The sequence below is a fragment of the Engystomops pustulosus genome, chromosome 10 (genome assembly GCF_040894005.1).
Source record: "Engystomops pustulosus chromosome 10, aEngPut4.maternal, whole genome shotgun sequence".
Lineage (NCBI taxonomy): Eukaryota > Metazoa > Chordata > Amphibia > Anura > Leptodactylidae > Engystomops > Engystomops pustulosus.
In genome coordinates, this window is record NC_092420.1 from 8,513,549 (window position 1) to 8,529,049 (window position 15,501).

A 15,501-nucleotide genomic window follows, 5' to 3' on the forward strand; every position below is an offset into this window, starting at 1 on the left:
CACCCAACCCAATGAAATGATAAAACAAACAATAGAGAACAGAAAACACTTCCCCTATAATTAGGGGCCATAAGCCAATGTCTATATACCCCGGGCACACAGGGCTTAGTAATCGGAGGCCTTTCATGAAATCCACTGCATCGTCATGAAAAATAATATAGTACAAGAGGAGGAAAGACAATAACCAAAACAATCATCACATTTCTGGGATTCATAATTGAAAGTATCAGTCTCTGGCTTTCTGCATTGATCTCCAGTCATCCCCTCCCCCAGCGCTCGGATACACTAAAGACCTATTACAAACCTGCTATTTAGAGCTCAATAGCTGAAATCCGAGAGCCGTCACTGCCTGTCACTTTATATCAGGTATCGATCCTGCCCAATGCACCCCCGCCCCCACCCGTCAGATACATAACGTCCCTTATAATAGCCAGAAATTAGACACACGGATCATTTATACAACTTCCACAAGCAGCAAACGCCTACACGGTGAGTATCAAGGAGAAACATCAGGCCATCTTGGATTTAAAGGGGATTTCCAGGCTAAAAATATTGACATCATATCCATAGCATAGGCTCTCAATGTCAGATTGGAGGGGGGGGGGCAACACCCAGCACCCCCACAGATCCTCTATTAGCAGTTGGTAACAACGAGAGCGGAAGGAAGCAGACAGCGCCATTCTCTGTGTAGTGGTCAGACTTGGTTACTACAGATCCACAACCCTTTTACACAGAGGATGGTGTAGGAGGTGTATCATAGATGGGGGTTACCATCCGTTATTAAGAATTAAGCAAAGTTAAAAAAATTAAAAAAAAATTAAAAAGTTCCGGAGTCTCCACATCAATTTAAAATATCTAAAAGTCTGTAAAAATGTTTACCCATCCACTAAAAAGCAAATAAAAATGCAAAAGTAGAAAATTTCCAGAATGAAAATCCTTCCCAGCAGAGCAGAGAGCAGGGGAGGACAATACGTTCCATGTGCAGCAGCGCTCCTCTCAGCTGGGGTAAATGCCAGATCTATATTGAGCTCCCGCTTTCCTGCTAGGCAGAGGCTTCCTGGCGACAGCGTGTGCCTAACGCGCCACAATCCCACGCGTGGCCCACTGCAAGACGCCTTAACACGTTCCGCACGGATGGGGAGTGCAAGACGCCGACCTGCTGCAGACAATATGGCCGGGTGAGCGCGCCAAACACCAGACCCTTAAAGGCATCACATAAAAAAAACAAACAGGAAACAAATTCATGAAGAAAACCACTTAACCCCACAAAGCTGAGGTCACCGTTTTCCGAATTTTTCATCGTTTTCATTATGTAATGGCCACGAGGAAACAGATTTCAGGCATCGATCACTTATAGGAAGCAGTCACAGAGTAAATCAAGCCGCTTTGTAACAGGTTCTCATTCAACATTCCCTAATAATTCCATGTAGATCTTTGTGTCTCCATGGTAACAGACAACACACACAGTGTAGTCAGATCCTGCTGTCTTTTACCTGTTCTCCACTTATGGATAAACTACCAAATGTAACGGGAGGGTAAATGAGGGGAAGACTGCGGAGCTACACTACACGCAATTCCTTCGCTTGTACAGAGCAGTTGTAAAGGGCAAAAAAACAGGACACTTAATTGAAAACTGTTACAGAAATGCATCATTTTTCACTTAAAGGGAACCTATCACCAGGTTTTACCCCAATAAATTTACCATCCCCCTTAGGGGTTGGAATGGCTTTTCTAGAATTCCCTTTTTTATAATCAACCATGACAAGCAAACATGACACGTCTCACCCCATTTTCACATAAGATGAGTCAAGTTTAGTGGTTGCAGGGGTAGTAGTGTCAATTAAGAAGATCACATCTTCTGTTCTATGGCACCTATGCTTTATCTTAAAGATAAGAATACCATCTTTAAGATCCCATCAGGACAGACCCCGGACTTCCTGTGAAACGATTTCCCGCTCCAAGTAGCCACACCTCTTCCAGAAACGGCTGATAACAGAGGACAAAGGAGTAGATTCCTCAGCACGGAGAAGAGATTGCAGATAAACATTCCTAAAATGGCATCGCTGTGTACCTGCGCTCATCACAATGGCTTCCCCCGCCACCGAGACAGGAAGTGATACGGTATTTTTTGCGAACTACAAGGTAGATCTCCATATTAACGGTATAAAACCAGTCAAGCGCATACAATTCCAGGATCCGTGCTAGCGCCGCGCCAGAGACGTGACAGAATATTGGGGCGACGAGAACAAAAGAGGAAAAGAAAAATCTGAAGTTTTTGTAGAACCCCCCCCCCCTCCCCCCAAACACTTATCAGTCAGACTGATAAACGCATTGTTCTCCTGAGCCCACACCTGTCACCAAAAGAATGAGAAGTGACAGCCGCTCCGGCGTTCCAGCACATCTCAGATCTGATTAGCGCAGACGCTCGGTGACACTCACCTCAAAAAAAAAATCCGGAGTTTTGTAGCTTTTTTTTCTTTTTTGTGAATACTAAAAAGGCAATTTTCTATGATTTCTCCAAAAGTGACTGTCAATGGTTTTGTTAAATCCTATAAAAAAAGGAAGGGCGGCACATAAGCAGCAGGGACCATGTGCAGCACTTCCTTGGCTATTGTTCTCTGTTATCAGCCAGTGTTTCAAAATGGCTTGAGTAATGGTTGGTGCACAAGTCTCCCTGCACCCATGACCACCCTGTCCTACAACATACCTGCAGAAGCATTTCTATCCGTATGCCTGACTCTTATCAGCCGCTCCTCTTATATAATAAGCGGCATACGAGCTACAGGAACGCTTATCTCCATTTCAACTCAAGATCAAGAAGCTTACAAAAGAAAAGTCAATATTTCCTTTAGGTAAAGCTTAGATAGAAATCCTCCTACAAGGCTCCTATTTCAGGATTGTAGTTTCTTCAAGTGCAATGGAGGCGTGTCCTCACACTGCTGTGCTCTTAGCACTCTGAATTCAGCTGCTCTACAGCTTGTCTTGTCTGACTGTTCTACAATGTTAAATATGCATTATTCTACAGTTTTTCCTGCAAACAGAAAGAAGGAGGAGTGTAACGGTAAAATTAACAGAACTAATTGCACAGCAGTGTGAGGACACCCCCCAGGTGGACTTGAGAAAGCCTGAATCCTAGTATATAAATCCATATTTTTCAATCCAACATACAAAGAGGTATTATTACTGATCTCTCCAGGGCCAATACCTAACACTGGGTGCAAAGAACTCAGAACACAGCAGTGTTAGGGCACAAGCCCCCAGTGCACTTGGAGAAGCTACAATCCTGGAATATAATTCCATGTCTCAAAGTTCTGCAGCTACTAACAACATAAACAAATGCAGTAAGATCTCTCCAGGGACAATACATAACACTGTATGCACAGAGCTTAGAGCACAGCAGTGTGAGGACATGCCCCTCCAATGCACTTGGAGAAGTTACAATCTTGAATTATAAATCCATATATGACAGTCCTGCTGCTACTAACACTAGACACAAAGGTCTGATTACACATCTCTCCAGGGACAATACATAACACTGACTGTAGTCTACATGGTCACATCTACAGACAGATTTCTTCAAGCAAATGTGATACCTGCAACGACCTCAAACATAACAAAAGGAGGACATTTTGCATACCGCCATACTGTTACAATAATGCAAATCTGCACTCACAAGCAAATGCGTGGCGGGACACTAAGCAGCGACGGCAACAGCTGCCAAAGCCCGGTCCCTGCCATAAGAATTGTTCACCAATGCACCAAATCCTTGTATGAAGCTCAGGGCAGCGCTTACCTTCTTCATCCTCCCACTGCGTGTCCCGGCAAACACCACCGTGTGCCCTCGATAGTCGTAAGCCGCCACTGACGTCATACCATCCTCCTTATCGACAAAGAGCGGAGTCCCTTCAATGGTGACTGTCCCTCCAAGAGGCTGATTAAAATCCTGACCGCAGAAATTGTCATCGATTTGCAGGGGCTAAAAAGACATAGAAAATGTATTTTTTTAAAAACATCAACATCCACTGTAACAACACTTCAGCTGTGTCAATTAATATTGGTTAATCAGAAAATTGCTTTTGTGATTCCCATCCTGAAGTTTTAAGGATTACAGAAATATGGCTGCTTTTTTCAGCACCAGCACCACCCCTATCAATAGGTTGTATCGATTGCAGCTCTGCCCCAGTGAAGTGAATGTACTTAAAAGGGTTGTCCAGTTTCAGCAAATAATTCGGCAAATAATTGAAAATATGCATCAATTCCTTAGGTTTTTCTTGATCTCTGCTTGCTGTCATTCAATGGGAGGCTTTATTGTTTACTTCCTGTGGATAAATACCGGTCCCTGGTCAGGTCATGTGATGTCACACAGGTGCACGCCTCGTTATGCATCCCTGGTCATATGTTGTCACACAGGTGTACGTCTTGTTATATTCCCTGGTCATGTGATGTCACACAGGTGCACGGCTCGTTATATCCCTGGTCATGTGATGTCACACAGGTGCACGGCTCGTTATATCCCTGGTCATGTGATGTCACACAGGTGCACGGCTCGTTATATCCCTGGTCATGTGATGTCACACAGGTATAGGGTTTGTTATAGAACAAAGCCATGATTACGCTCTCTAATATAACGAGCCGTGCACCTCGTAAAGGTAACAAAATTACATTTTAATAGTTAAAGGGTTTGTCCAGGATAGAATAGAATAGCGCCACACTTGTTCATGGGTCTGGTATTGCAGTTCAATTAAAGTAATAGGACACAGCTGCAATACCACACGTGACCTGTGGCGTTATGTGGCGCTGTTAACTTAATACTGTAATGCAGCTATGGTTTTACATCCTTCACAATCCCTTTATGGTCATACAAAAAAAATATCAGGTACTGGACGCAATACTGGAAGCTCCTCCTCTTTAGATGCAATGGGGCCACATGACATACGCAGAAACGGTAAGCGTGTAGCCCATGAAAATTTCCCATGTAGCAGAGCCAAGTGTGTTATTGGGCACAATCCCTTTAAGTGACTTAAAGTCTAAACTTAGAATCCGCCCCGCAGCAGTCCAGGAAAGGCGTGCAGTAAATGTAGCTGATGATGTAAAATTTCCGACAGAATTAACCCCGTTAGTGATCTGCCTGTAAACTAATAATTATATCAGCCATTTCAGTACCACAATGGCTCCCCGCAGAGATCTGAAATTGGCTTACAGATAGGAAACCCAGGGTACGTAATAAAATAATCATTTCCCTTCTAAACACGCATTTGCCCATTTTCCATAATGCGGTAAAAGCTGCGACTAGCGATGAAGGCGGGAGCTCAATTAATGGCTTCATAAGTGACCGCTAATTTACAGGCCCGAGGAAAGCACTGGAGGTCGTCCTTGTGTTTTCTTATAAATAAAGTTATCTGAAGGGCATCATATGTGAAAAAATGTCCTTATCGCTCATGGCAGCCAATCACAGATCAGCTTTTATTTAACTCCAGCAGTGGAAGAAGTAATAGCTGGGCTGTGATTGGTTGCTATGGAAAACATACCACATACTTAGTGTGAGGGTGATATGCACTCCATAGCAACCAGTCAGAACTCAGCATTTAGTCTTCAAAAGCCATTTGAAAAATGAAACAAGCATTCTGATTGGTTAACATGTACTAAATGGCCACTTTTCCATCTCTATAGGTTCTAATACATCTCATTAACTATATCATGTCCACCAAAATAAAGTCCAAAAAAAGTTAATGACATTTTTCCTCATGAACATTTTTGAAAATTTACCTCTTCACAGTTAAAGGGGTTGTCCGAAGGTTGAAGAACATAGATGCTTTCTTACAAAAACAGCGCCACAGCTGACCATAGGTAGTGCATGGTATTGCAAACAAGCTCCAGTCATCTCTATACAAAGGAGCTACAATACCGGCACAAACCATAGTCAGGTGTGGTGCTGTTTTGTAAGAAAGGAGCCATGATTTTCAGCCTCGGGACAACCCCTTTAAGAACAAAACAATTCTCACTTCTGATCATACACAATCTTAGATCTCAGGATAACCAATCACCAGTATTAACTATAAACCAAAACCCGCCAAAAACATGGCCCTAATTTTATCAGGACAAATGGCGCATACAGTATGTTCCAATGTGCTAAACATGGCTCAGTGTCCACCCATCTGGTCTGGTATTATCCTCATTCAATAAAACAAAAAATATGTTTTACAAAAATTTCTATTGGAGCCAAGGGTTCATTTTGGTCTCTGTATGGTTAAACACCTGCTCCAAAAAGTTCAAAGCACCTCTCCTTGAAGAGACATTAAGGCTCAACAAAGAGGCGTTAATCACCGGAGATTTTTTCTCTCCCCCTTTTTCAAACAATATAAAAGGAGGCAGCGAGGCGTTACTGGCGCAGGGAGTGTCGGTGGGGAAAGGGCAGATGGCAGGTGTCAAGGTTACAACTGGAAAGCATTGAATCTCAATATGAAAACCCAACACACGGTCCAAGTGATGCGTGGAAAATTACCGCTCCCACAGTGGTTGTCACTCAGTTGTCCCCGGGCCCTGAACTACAATGGACCAATATCAGAGGCAGCAGAACCTCAGAGACTCCCAGAAAAGCTGTTCACCATACTTGGTGCAGTCTCCTAACCAAGAACTCGCTTATTCTTGTTACTGCAGTCTTCTTCACACCAAACGTCTTTGGTGGGAGCACCAAGGAGCATAGAGGTCGGAAGAGAATGGGACGGGAGACAACTCCCAAATCTATATTGTAGTCTGGGGTCTTCTGTGAAGTAGGAAGGTATAGATGGGGCTTTGTTATTCAGGGATTCTGGTCCAAGGCCTACATTTATTCATAAGGTCTGGTCTGGGGGTCTATTCCCGAGGTCTATGTTTGTATATTATACAACATTTATACAAGTTTAGGGTCTATTCAGTTATTTAGAGGGTCTAAGTAAGTTTTAGGGCCCTGGTGTAAGGTCTTTTTGAGTTTATTGGGCCTGGTCTGTGGTCTGTATTAATTTAGGGTGTCTCTATCTTTAGAAGGCCTAACGAATACGGTAGTTTGGGGAGCTCTTTTTCAAGATCTATTAAGATGCGGTTTACGGGGGTCTGGTTTTTAGATTTGTAGTGATTGGGGGTCTGATCTAAGGTCTGCATTAGTTTGGGGGATCTAGTAGGGTTATGCATTATTTTAGGAGATCATGTATTGTGTCTAGGTAATCTGATCAGGGTCCTGTATAGTGGTGGGTAGTGGTCTGGGGTCTGTATATGGAGGTCTGGTCTGGGACATTTGTGAAATATATCATAGTTTCGAGGTTCCACATAAGCATCAAAGGTCTGTATTGGTTTTGAGGTTTGATTTAGGGGATAATATACACTACTGTGTGATTCACATGGATTAGGCCTCTAGGCAGCTTTGTCACCGTGCACTGAAATTGTAAAGTCATGCAGACACCACTGGGGAGGAAGACACTCCTAAAGGGTTAAATCGATCTGGCTTCCCTGTCGTTATTTCACCGGATAAGCCAGTCCAGCTCTGTCCAGCTGCTCTGCCTGTCGGCTTGGCTAATATTTATCATGGCTGCTGCAGCCGAGTGCCAGGTTGCAGCGGCCTACTTGTTCCCAGACTATTTTTTTGCATGATACAAAGGGCTATCTGGCAGGTGCAACCGGGGATGGGAGGAGAAACTTGGCTTTATCCAGAGGGACAGCAAATTACGCAGCTTGTGCGAGAGCAGATAAATAATAATATTTAGAGCTGCAATATTCTGCTATTCTCCGCAGCGAGGATATAATATGCGGATCAGAGCTATGCACACAGGAAAAGTGCTGATAATGAAGCACTTAGGCCAGAGGGAGAAATGTCAGCGCTGCCTGCCAATAGGGATGGCACTGTCCCTTGTAACGCCATTGACTCAGCTTCCAGATCGATGCATTGCAGTACAGTAAATCCCTGATGTGGCAAGACAAGAGTCACCGGCGTTTCCTCTTATAATTAATATATACACGTCCTCTATATATCCTGCAGACAGCAGAGGCAGAGGCGGCCTTCTACAGCAATGTGGCCATCAGCCCTGGGTGACAACCGCTCAGGAGGTCACTTCGGGGCTGTCTATACCCTGCAGATATGAGGCCCAGAGATGTCCTTCTCAAACAATGAAGGCATCATCCCAGGGTAACAACAGTTCAGTGGGTCACTCGGGGGCAGTCTTTCTTCGGTGGACATGAGATGCCGACTTCTCCAGCAATGAGGGCATCAGCCTAGGTTGACACTGGGGTCACTCGGGGGCTGTCTACACCCTGCAGATATGAGGCCACATCCTCTAACAGCAATGTGGGCCTCATTCCTGGGTGACAACCTGTAAGGAAGCCAAATGGGTTACTTGGAGCCCATCTATATCCTGCTGACACATGAGGTGAAGGAGGCCTTCCATGCCAATGTGGGCATCAACCATTAATTGGGTTATTTGGGGTCAAGCTGGATCTACCAAGTGCCCAATGGCCATATATCCTGCAAATTTAAGACACAGATTTCTCCACTTATGCAAATATTCATGCGGTTATCAGGGTCATTCATGACCCAGAACATCTATAAATCTTGCCAAAACGAGACGGCAGAGATGGCATCCATTTCCCCTTGGGATCCCTACATCTTCTCTACTTTACATTCATGTATCAGGGGGTGCAGAATGAACGTGGCGATTATCTCTCCAAAAGTGATATACTGGGGGCGTGAGGAAATTTGGGTAAAAATATATACAAATAAGCATCAGAATGAAACATTAGGGAAATAATCCTTTAAGTTAAAGCACAATGGGGAGAGTCCCTTTAAGGGAAGGGTGATGTATCACAGCGATGGGACAGTATCCTTTCTTTTCATGATGTGCTGGCATTGCAGATAGGGAGGGGAGGGCACTCTACACTACGCCTGGCACCCATCCATATATCCATCTCGCCATTAAGTACTCTGTGACTGTATTAATATTGGGACACAGGCAAGAGATGCAGTCACTAGACGCCGCGCCATAAATCACTAGCGGAGTGACCCGTGTAAAAGCAAGCCTAGAAAAACTAGCATGCCAGGCTGCCCAGAGCACACGTCATCTGGGGGTGGGGCTAAAATGCATCCCATGGGTAGCAATGACCTCATCGTGATGACATCATGATGACTCTACATTGTAGAACGAAGAAGAAAGTAATCCAAGAATAAATTGATTTGAAAGGTTCAGAAGTCATAGATTTCCATGGGAACTTGGTTCAGGACCACAAAGAAATGCATCTTTATAAATGACCCCTGATCGTGACCACTTTATATGAATGTAATATTCTATGATTAAAGGTCAACTCACTGTCATCGGATGATGTCATGATGAGGTCACCGCTTCAATCGGATACAAGTACTATGGTGCCAATGGAGGGGTCCTTGATGGGATTCTACATAGGAGACCATTATTTTTCCACTCCATGGCAGGTTCCATGGGTGCTTGTGAGGGGTCTGGGTACCACTCATGGACTCCAGGACACAATGTTTTGCACAGGCCTCATGTGGTCACGGTTTCTCGCACACCCCTGCAGTTCCTCGCAGAGATGAGTTAATATTCTGCAGCGTTCCTGCTCCAGCCGAGCCTCCGAGCGACACAAGCTCATCCAGTCGGCGTTAAAAGGGGATGGCAGGAATGGAGTAGGGAGCTGGGAGGTGCGGTGATCCGTGAAATCACTTTATATCACTGCCACCAAGGGATGATAGATGTTACCACAACAACCACGGCTCCCATAGGCCCCTGACTGGCAGTTCAAAGGGTTTTAGGGAATGTGACTGTGTGGCAGGGGAGCAGAGGAGATCAGGCAATGCCAAAGGGTTGACATCAAAGTTCAGCATACCAATAGCAAAAGTAAACAGAAAAAACTAAATTTTCTGCACCGAATGGCAGAGCAGGGAGACCACTGGGCGACAGTCCAGAGGACATCCATACGGTTGATCCAGCCTGGTGCCCCATATTTGCCCACGTTCCGCACCTTTACCTAGCCGAGTTAAGTGATCGTCTCCAGAAATCGGGATAGTCGCTCGCTCTCGGCTCCTCCATATGGCGCAGGATAGAAGCCGCTGCTGCTGTTTACTACTTTCCTGCTTTGTCTCAACAAACTCTCTGGGAGATGACAAATACAGCTGCACAGCAGCAAAATCCTCCACAGCAGCAGCGAGCGCTTCCTCGCCGTCAATAAATAATTACACTGACAATTAGCTCATTAAAATCAAACCGCCTCGTTAGGGATTCTCCAGCTAAACATTCATACTCATTCCCTGCCATGGAGGTCGGGGAACAAGAGGTCGACAGAAAGACCTCCAAAAAATGTCCAGCCGTCCTCCAGGACAACTACTTACCGGCTACTATTTAACAATAACTTTTACATTGTGAATTATTACACAGAGAACCTTCCCTAGAGGTGTTATCCAGTACTGCACATAAACCAATCTGGGGATCATGCACATTCAGTTGGGTATTTTCACATACAACATGGGGTGGGAGACTATGTCTGGACAACCCTTTTAACCCATTCATTCTCTTTGAATGGGAAGTACAAGGATCTCTCCGAAGATCTTTCTATACCTAGGCCTGTGATCAGGATAAGGGGGCATCCCCTACACCTAGAGGAGAGGAGGTTCTACCATCACCATAGACAGGGAGCATCCTCTACACCTAGAGGAGAGGAGGTTCTACCATCACCATAGACAGGGGGCATTCTCTACACCTAGAGGAGAGGAGGTTCTACCATCACCATAGACAGGGGGCATTCTCTACACCTAGAGGAGAGGAGGTTCTACCATCACCATAGACAGGGGGCATCCTCTATACCTAGAGGAGAGGAGGTTCTACCATCACCATAGACAGGGGGCATCCTCTACACCTAGAGGAGAAGAGATTCTACCATCACCATAGACAGGGGGCATCCTCTACACCTAGAGGAGAGGAGGTTCTACCATCACCATAGACAGGGGACATTCTCTACACCTAGAGGAGAGGAGGTTCTACCATCACCATAGACAGGGGGCATCCTCTACACCTAGAGGAGAGGAGGTTCTACCATCACCATAGACAGGGGACATTCTCTACACCTAGAGGAGAGGAGGTTCTACCATCACCATAGACAGGGGGCATCCTCTACACCTAGAGGAGAGGAGGTTCTACCATCACCATAGACAGGGGGCATCCTCTACACCTAGAGGAGAGGAGGTTCTACCATCACCATAGACAGGGGGCATCCTCTACACCTAGAGGAGAGGAGGTTCTACCATCACCATAGACAGGGGACATTCTCTACACCTAGAGGAGAGGAGGTTCTACCATCACCATAGACAGGGGGCATCCTCTACACCTAGAGGAGAGGAGGTTCTACCATCACCATAGACAGGGGACATTCTCTACACCTAGAGGAGAGGAGGTTCTACCATCACCATAGACAGGGGGCATCCTCTACACCTAGAGGAGAGGAGGTTCTACCATCACCATAGACAGGGGACATTCTCTACACCTAGAGGAGAGGAGGTTCTTCCATCACCATAGACAGGGGCATCCTCTACACCTAGAGGAGAGAAGGTTCTACCATCACCATAGACAGGGGGCATCCTCTACACCTAGAGGAGAGGAGGTTCTACCATGACCATAGACAGGGGGCATCCTCTACACCTAGAGGAGAGGAGGTTCTACCATCACCATAGACAGGGGGCATCCTCTACACCTAGAGGAGAGGAGGTTCTACCATCACCATAGACAGGGGGCATCCTCTACACCTAGAGGAGAGGAGGTTCTACCATCACCATAGACAGGGGGCATCCTCTACACCTAGAGGAGAGGAGGTTCTACCATCACCATAGACAGGGAGCATCCTCTACACCTAGAGGAGAGGAGGCTCTACCATCACCATAGACAGGGGGCATCCTCTGCACCTAGAGGAGAGGAGGTTCTACCATCACCATAGACAGGGGGCATCCTCTACGCCTAGAGGAGAGGAGATTCTACCATCACCATAGACAGGGGGCATCCTCTACACCTAGAGGAGAGGAGGCTCTACCATCACCATAGACAGGGGGCATCCTCTACACCTAGAGGAGAGGAGGTTCTACCATCACCATAGACAGGGGGCATCCTCTACGCCTAGAGGAGAGGAGATTCTACCATCACCATAGACAAAGATTCTTTACTGTACAAGCAGTGAGACTATGGAACTCTGCCGCAGGAGGTTGTTATGGCGGACTCTATGTACGTGTTCAAAAATATCACAGGTTATGGGGAAAACTTTTGTTTAATTCTTAAAGATTGGACTCAGTCCCATAGAAGTCAATGGAGCAGCTGCGCCTGAATGACCAGCTACTCAATTCACATTGGGGGGAAAAAAAAAAAGGATCCTTGTGCTTATGATCGGTAGGGGCCACCATTTATTGTACTCATGCAAGTCTTTGAAATAGGGGAAACATTGCGGTTACACAATTTGAAAAATAGGTGGTCCTTTCATTTACTTAGAGTGCACTTACACTAATTTCTGACTTCTAGGTCAAGACAGGATTGTCGAAATTTACAGGCCCGAAGTATACATGGAAATTGATGAAGATGGCGATTACCGAGATGGCACTACTTAAAAGGTTAACAAAAAGATAAGACAGAGGAAGCCCTGTGTGTATATTGATGCAGATGGTAAAAGATGTAATAAACGTATAAACTGATTATAGATTGAATTATTTGGAATGATCATAATAATGCAGGATCAGAGCCGGCTTTGGTGCATTTTATAGAAGCCAATATTCTGCAATGTAAGTGCAGTCTTCCCTGTATAGCGGCAGATCTCAGTCATATACTTTCATCTTCTGATCCAGCAAAACCTCCAAACGCAGTCCACCCCACACCCCCAAAACGCATGAACAGATCCAGGAGGGTCTTCTGCTCTCCCATTCCCTCATCTTTCCGCCCTCCTGATTATTCCTTCCTCAGCTAATTTCCCTAGGGGGCGGCCGCTGAGTGACAACATAAAGTTAATAAATGATAATTAGTGCCAGGAGAGGGAGAGCGCCACACGGCTTTGGGTAAATCCTACAGACCTCACTAATGATGTCCTAGCAGGGGGAGATTAATCCGAAAACCTGGCCCCCTGAATGTCCCTTCCCCACTGACAAGTCATGGGGAGCAAAAACCAAACAAGCTGATCTTATTAGCGAGCTGCAGAAGGAGCGTGTCAGCAGCGAGACGCCCACGGCTAATGAGCTCTCCGCACTCCGGCCATATACACAGCGCTGTGCACAAGCTTTTGTCACATGTATCTATATGGCGGGCGAATTAACAAAGGCGCGGCATAAGAGACGCCGACACATTCCACCGCCCTCCCTTCGTTACCATGGACCAGGATCTTTATTACCGTCCCAGGGCCAGATTGCAATGGTGGAAACGAAGAAGTGGAAGTGCTCTACTGAGTATACTCCGGCAATTATATCTACATTAGATACTACATTACAGAGGGGGAATAGGAGCATCAGTAACACAGACATATGATGGCCCACAAACAATATGGACGCCATTATGAGTCCCGCTGGGGAAGGAAGGCACATCTGGATCCGGAAATCTACCACTAATGTTAGGATGAGGGAATCAGGGTTTGATACTTTGCCAGTGTAGAATCAGAGAAGACTGGTCACAACCACTATGGAAGCATGAATATTGGCCATATCGGTCACCACTGGGGACAAGCATTATCAACGCTACAGAACCCAACAACAGTTTGACATAGGGAACATAATTTGACACCTGGTTATTATTCATACAAATTAGGGTTCAAGTCAAGTTGGCAGAGACCTAGGATAAGAAGTCAACTCTCGGCTTAAGGCCGGTTGCCCATGGACGAGTTTGTTCCGACATATTTGTCACATGCACGCAATGGATTTCCCTAACTGAGCAGGTCCGTTCAGTTCAGCAGTTGTACTGTAGGTTCGGTCCGTTATATAGGGCATGTAGCAAGTTTGGCAAAACAGACTCATTCAGGAGCAACTGATCTTAATCCACCAGTTAATTGTGTCAATGTTACCCAACAGTTGCCATTAAAACCCAAAGGGGGCGTTTCAGGTGGGGGGCATGGACATCATACTTCTACCATTAAATCTCCACCACCTTGACTTGTAGACAGTGCTTGGCTATTTTAATAACCAATAGACAACACAAGCCCTGTGAGACGTGGATGGATGTTTGTGCGGTTATATTGAGGTTAACTTTAAGAATCTGGTGCAACATGAGAAGCAAAGGACTTTTTTTTTTATGTTATTTTAAGTTTTTATGTCATCTAGAGCTCACTGTAATTACAATGCCCCAGCTATGAAGATACGGGGAAAGCGAATGGTGGCAAATGGAGGAACTGGCAAGGAAGAGTTTCTCTACCAGAGGTTTTCTAAAAGAACACGGTAATTGAAATCTCCATCAGGTATGGCATGCAACATGATTAAAAAACAAGACCACAGGATACTTACAAAAAAATTTGTATAATTTTGCAGAAGATTTCCCATGTACCCATATGGTAAAATTATATGAAGCTATGGAAAAACTGCAGGAGTCACTGCGAGAGGCCAGAGGGCAGCAGTCTGGACAGGGATAACAGTACACCCGCCTACGGCGGCACGGCAGGTACAGCCCTGGAGTACAAGGGCTTTTCCCACTCGTCCTCTCGGCTCTGCCAGCGCCCATGTAACAATTCCATCATTTGTCTGCAAAATTAGATTAGTTTGAAAACAAAATCAGATCTGCCTGCGTCGAGCTCCTGCAGAACAAACTCCCCTTTAATGTGTCAGACAGCTGTTCCCTGTACGCGAGGAGGTAGGAGGCTGCGGTACCAGCATGTGCCGGTATAAGTCAAGCCTCCAGCATGGACATCAACCTCGAAGTCTTCACTCTGATAACTTGTACCGCAATGGATACTTGATGTAATGGCAGCCCATGTGATTGACTGGTGGCCCATTCAGATGCTAGCCTACAGCAGTAGCATAGTTGGGATCAATAGAGGGACCCCATTGTAGCGATTAGTAGTCTTAAATCGGTGAGGAGCCAACAATCAGATATTACTAGGTCTCTGGATCAGTGATAAATGTCCATGTCCAAGTTCAAGGGCTACAAACTTCATAACCTTTACTATAGTAATTATTATAAATCTTGTACAGTTTGGTTTTTAGGACATGATTGGAGCTGTAGTGCTGCAAATAGTATATAATCTAATGGTCTAAGAATCTGTAATTCCCATTACACAATAATAATAATAATAATAATAATAATAACTACTATTATAATTCTCTTCTCTTTCATATTGATTATGGTTCTGGGCGAAAGCGGAGAAAAATCCATATACATACATTTTTATAAGGATTATTTACTCCGAAGGAATCAATTCCTTGACTGGATTAGTCGTATGTCGGGGGCACTGAGAGAATTGCAAGGGTGGTCCTTCTGGACAGTGGGGTCATCAAAAGATGTGAATTAAAGGATAGATGATAAA

The 15,501-nt window shown here is 45.2% G+C and overlaps 1 protein-coding gene and 1 long non-coding RNA gene across 5 annotated transcripts in view; one reads left to right on the forward strand and one right to left on the reverse strand.

The window, feature by feature from the left end:
* Positions 1 to 12,660, forward strand: part of LOC140103763 (uncharacterized) — a 36,130-nt gene extending 23,470 nt beyond the window's left edge. The window contains exon 3 of the long non-coding RNA XR_011850172.1: positions 12,531 to 12,660. This is a non-coding gene — a long non-coding RNA (uncharacterized lncRNA). The remainder of the gene's footprint in view (positions 1 to 12,530) is intronic.
* The window catches only part of PLXNA1 (plexin A1), a 249,533-nt gene that overhangs the window by 202,436 nt on the left and 31,596 nt on the right, over positions 1 to 15,501 (reverse strand). For 3 of the 4 annotated variants that reach the window (XM_072126988.1, XM_072126986.1, XM_072126987.1), the window contains exon 3: positions 3,794 to 3,976. In XM_072126988.1, the coding sequence (XP_071983089.1) occupies positions 3,794 to 3,976 (183 nt within the window). Of the gene's footprint in view, positions 1 to 3,793; positions 3,977 to 5,200; positions 5,347 to 15,501 lie in introns of those variants that run through there. The other variant, XM_072126989.1, reaches the window with a different exon arrangement.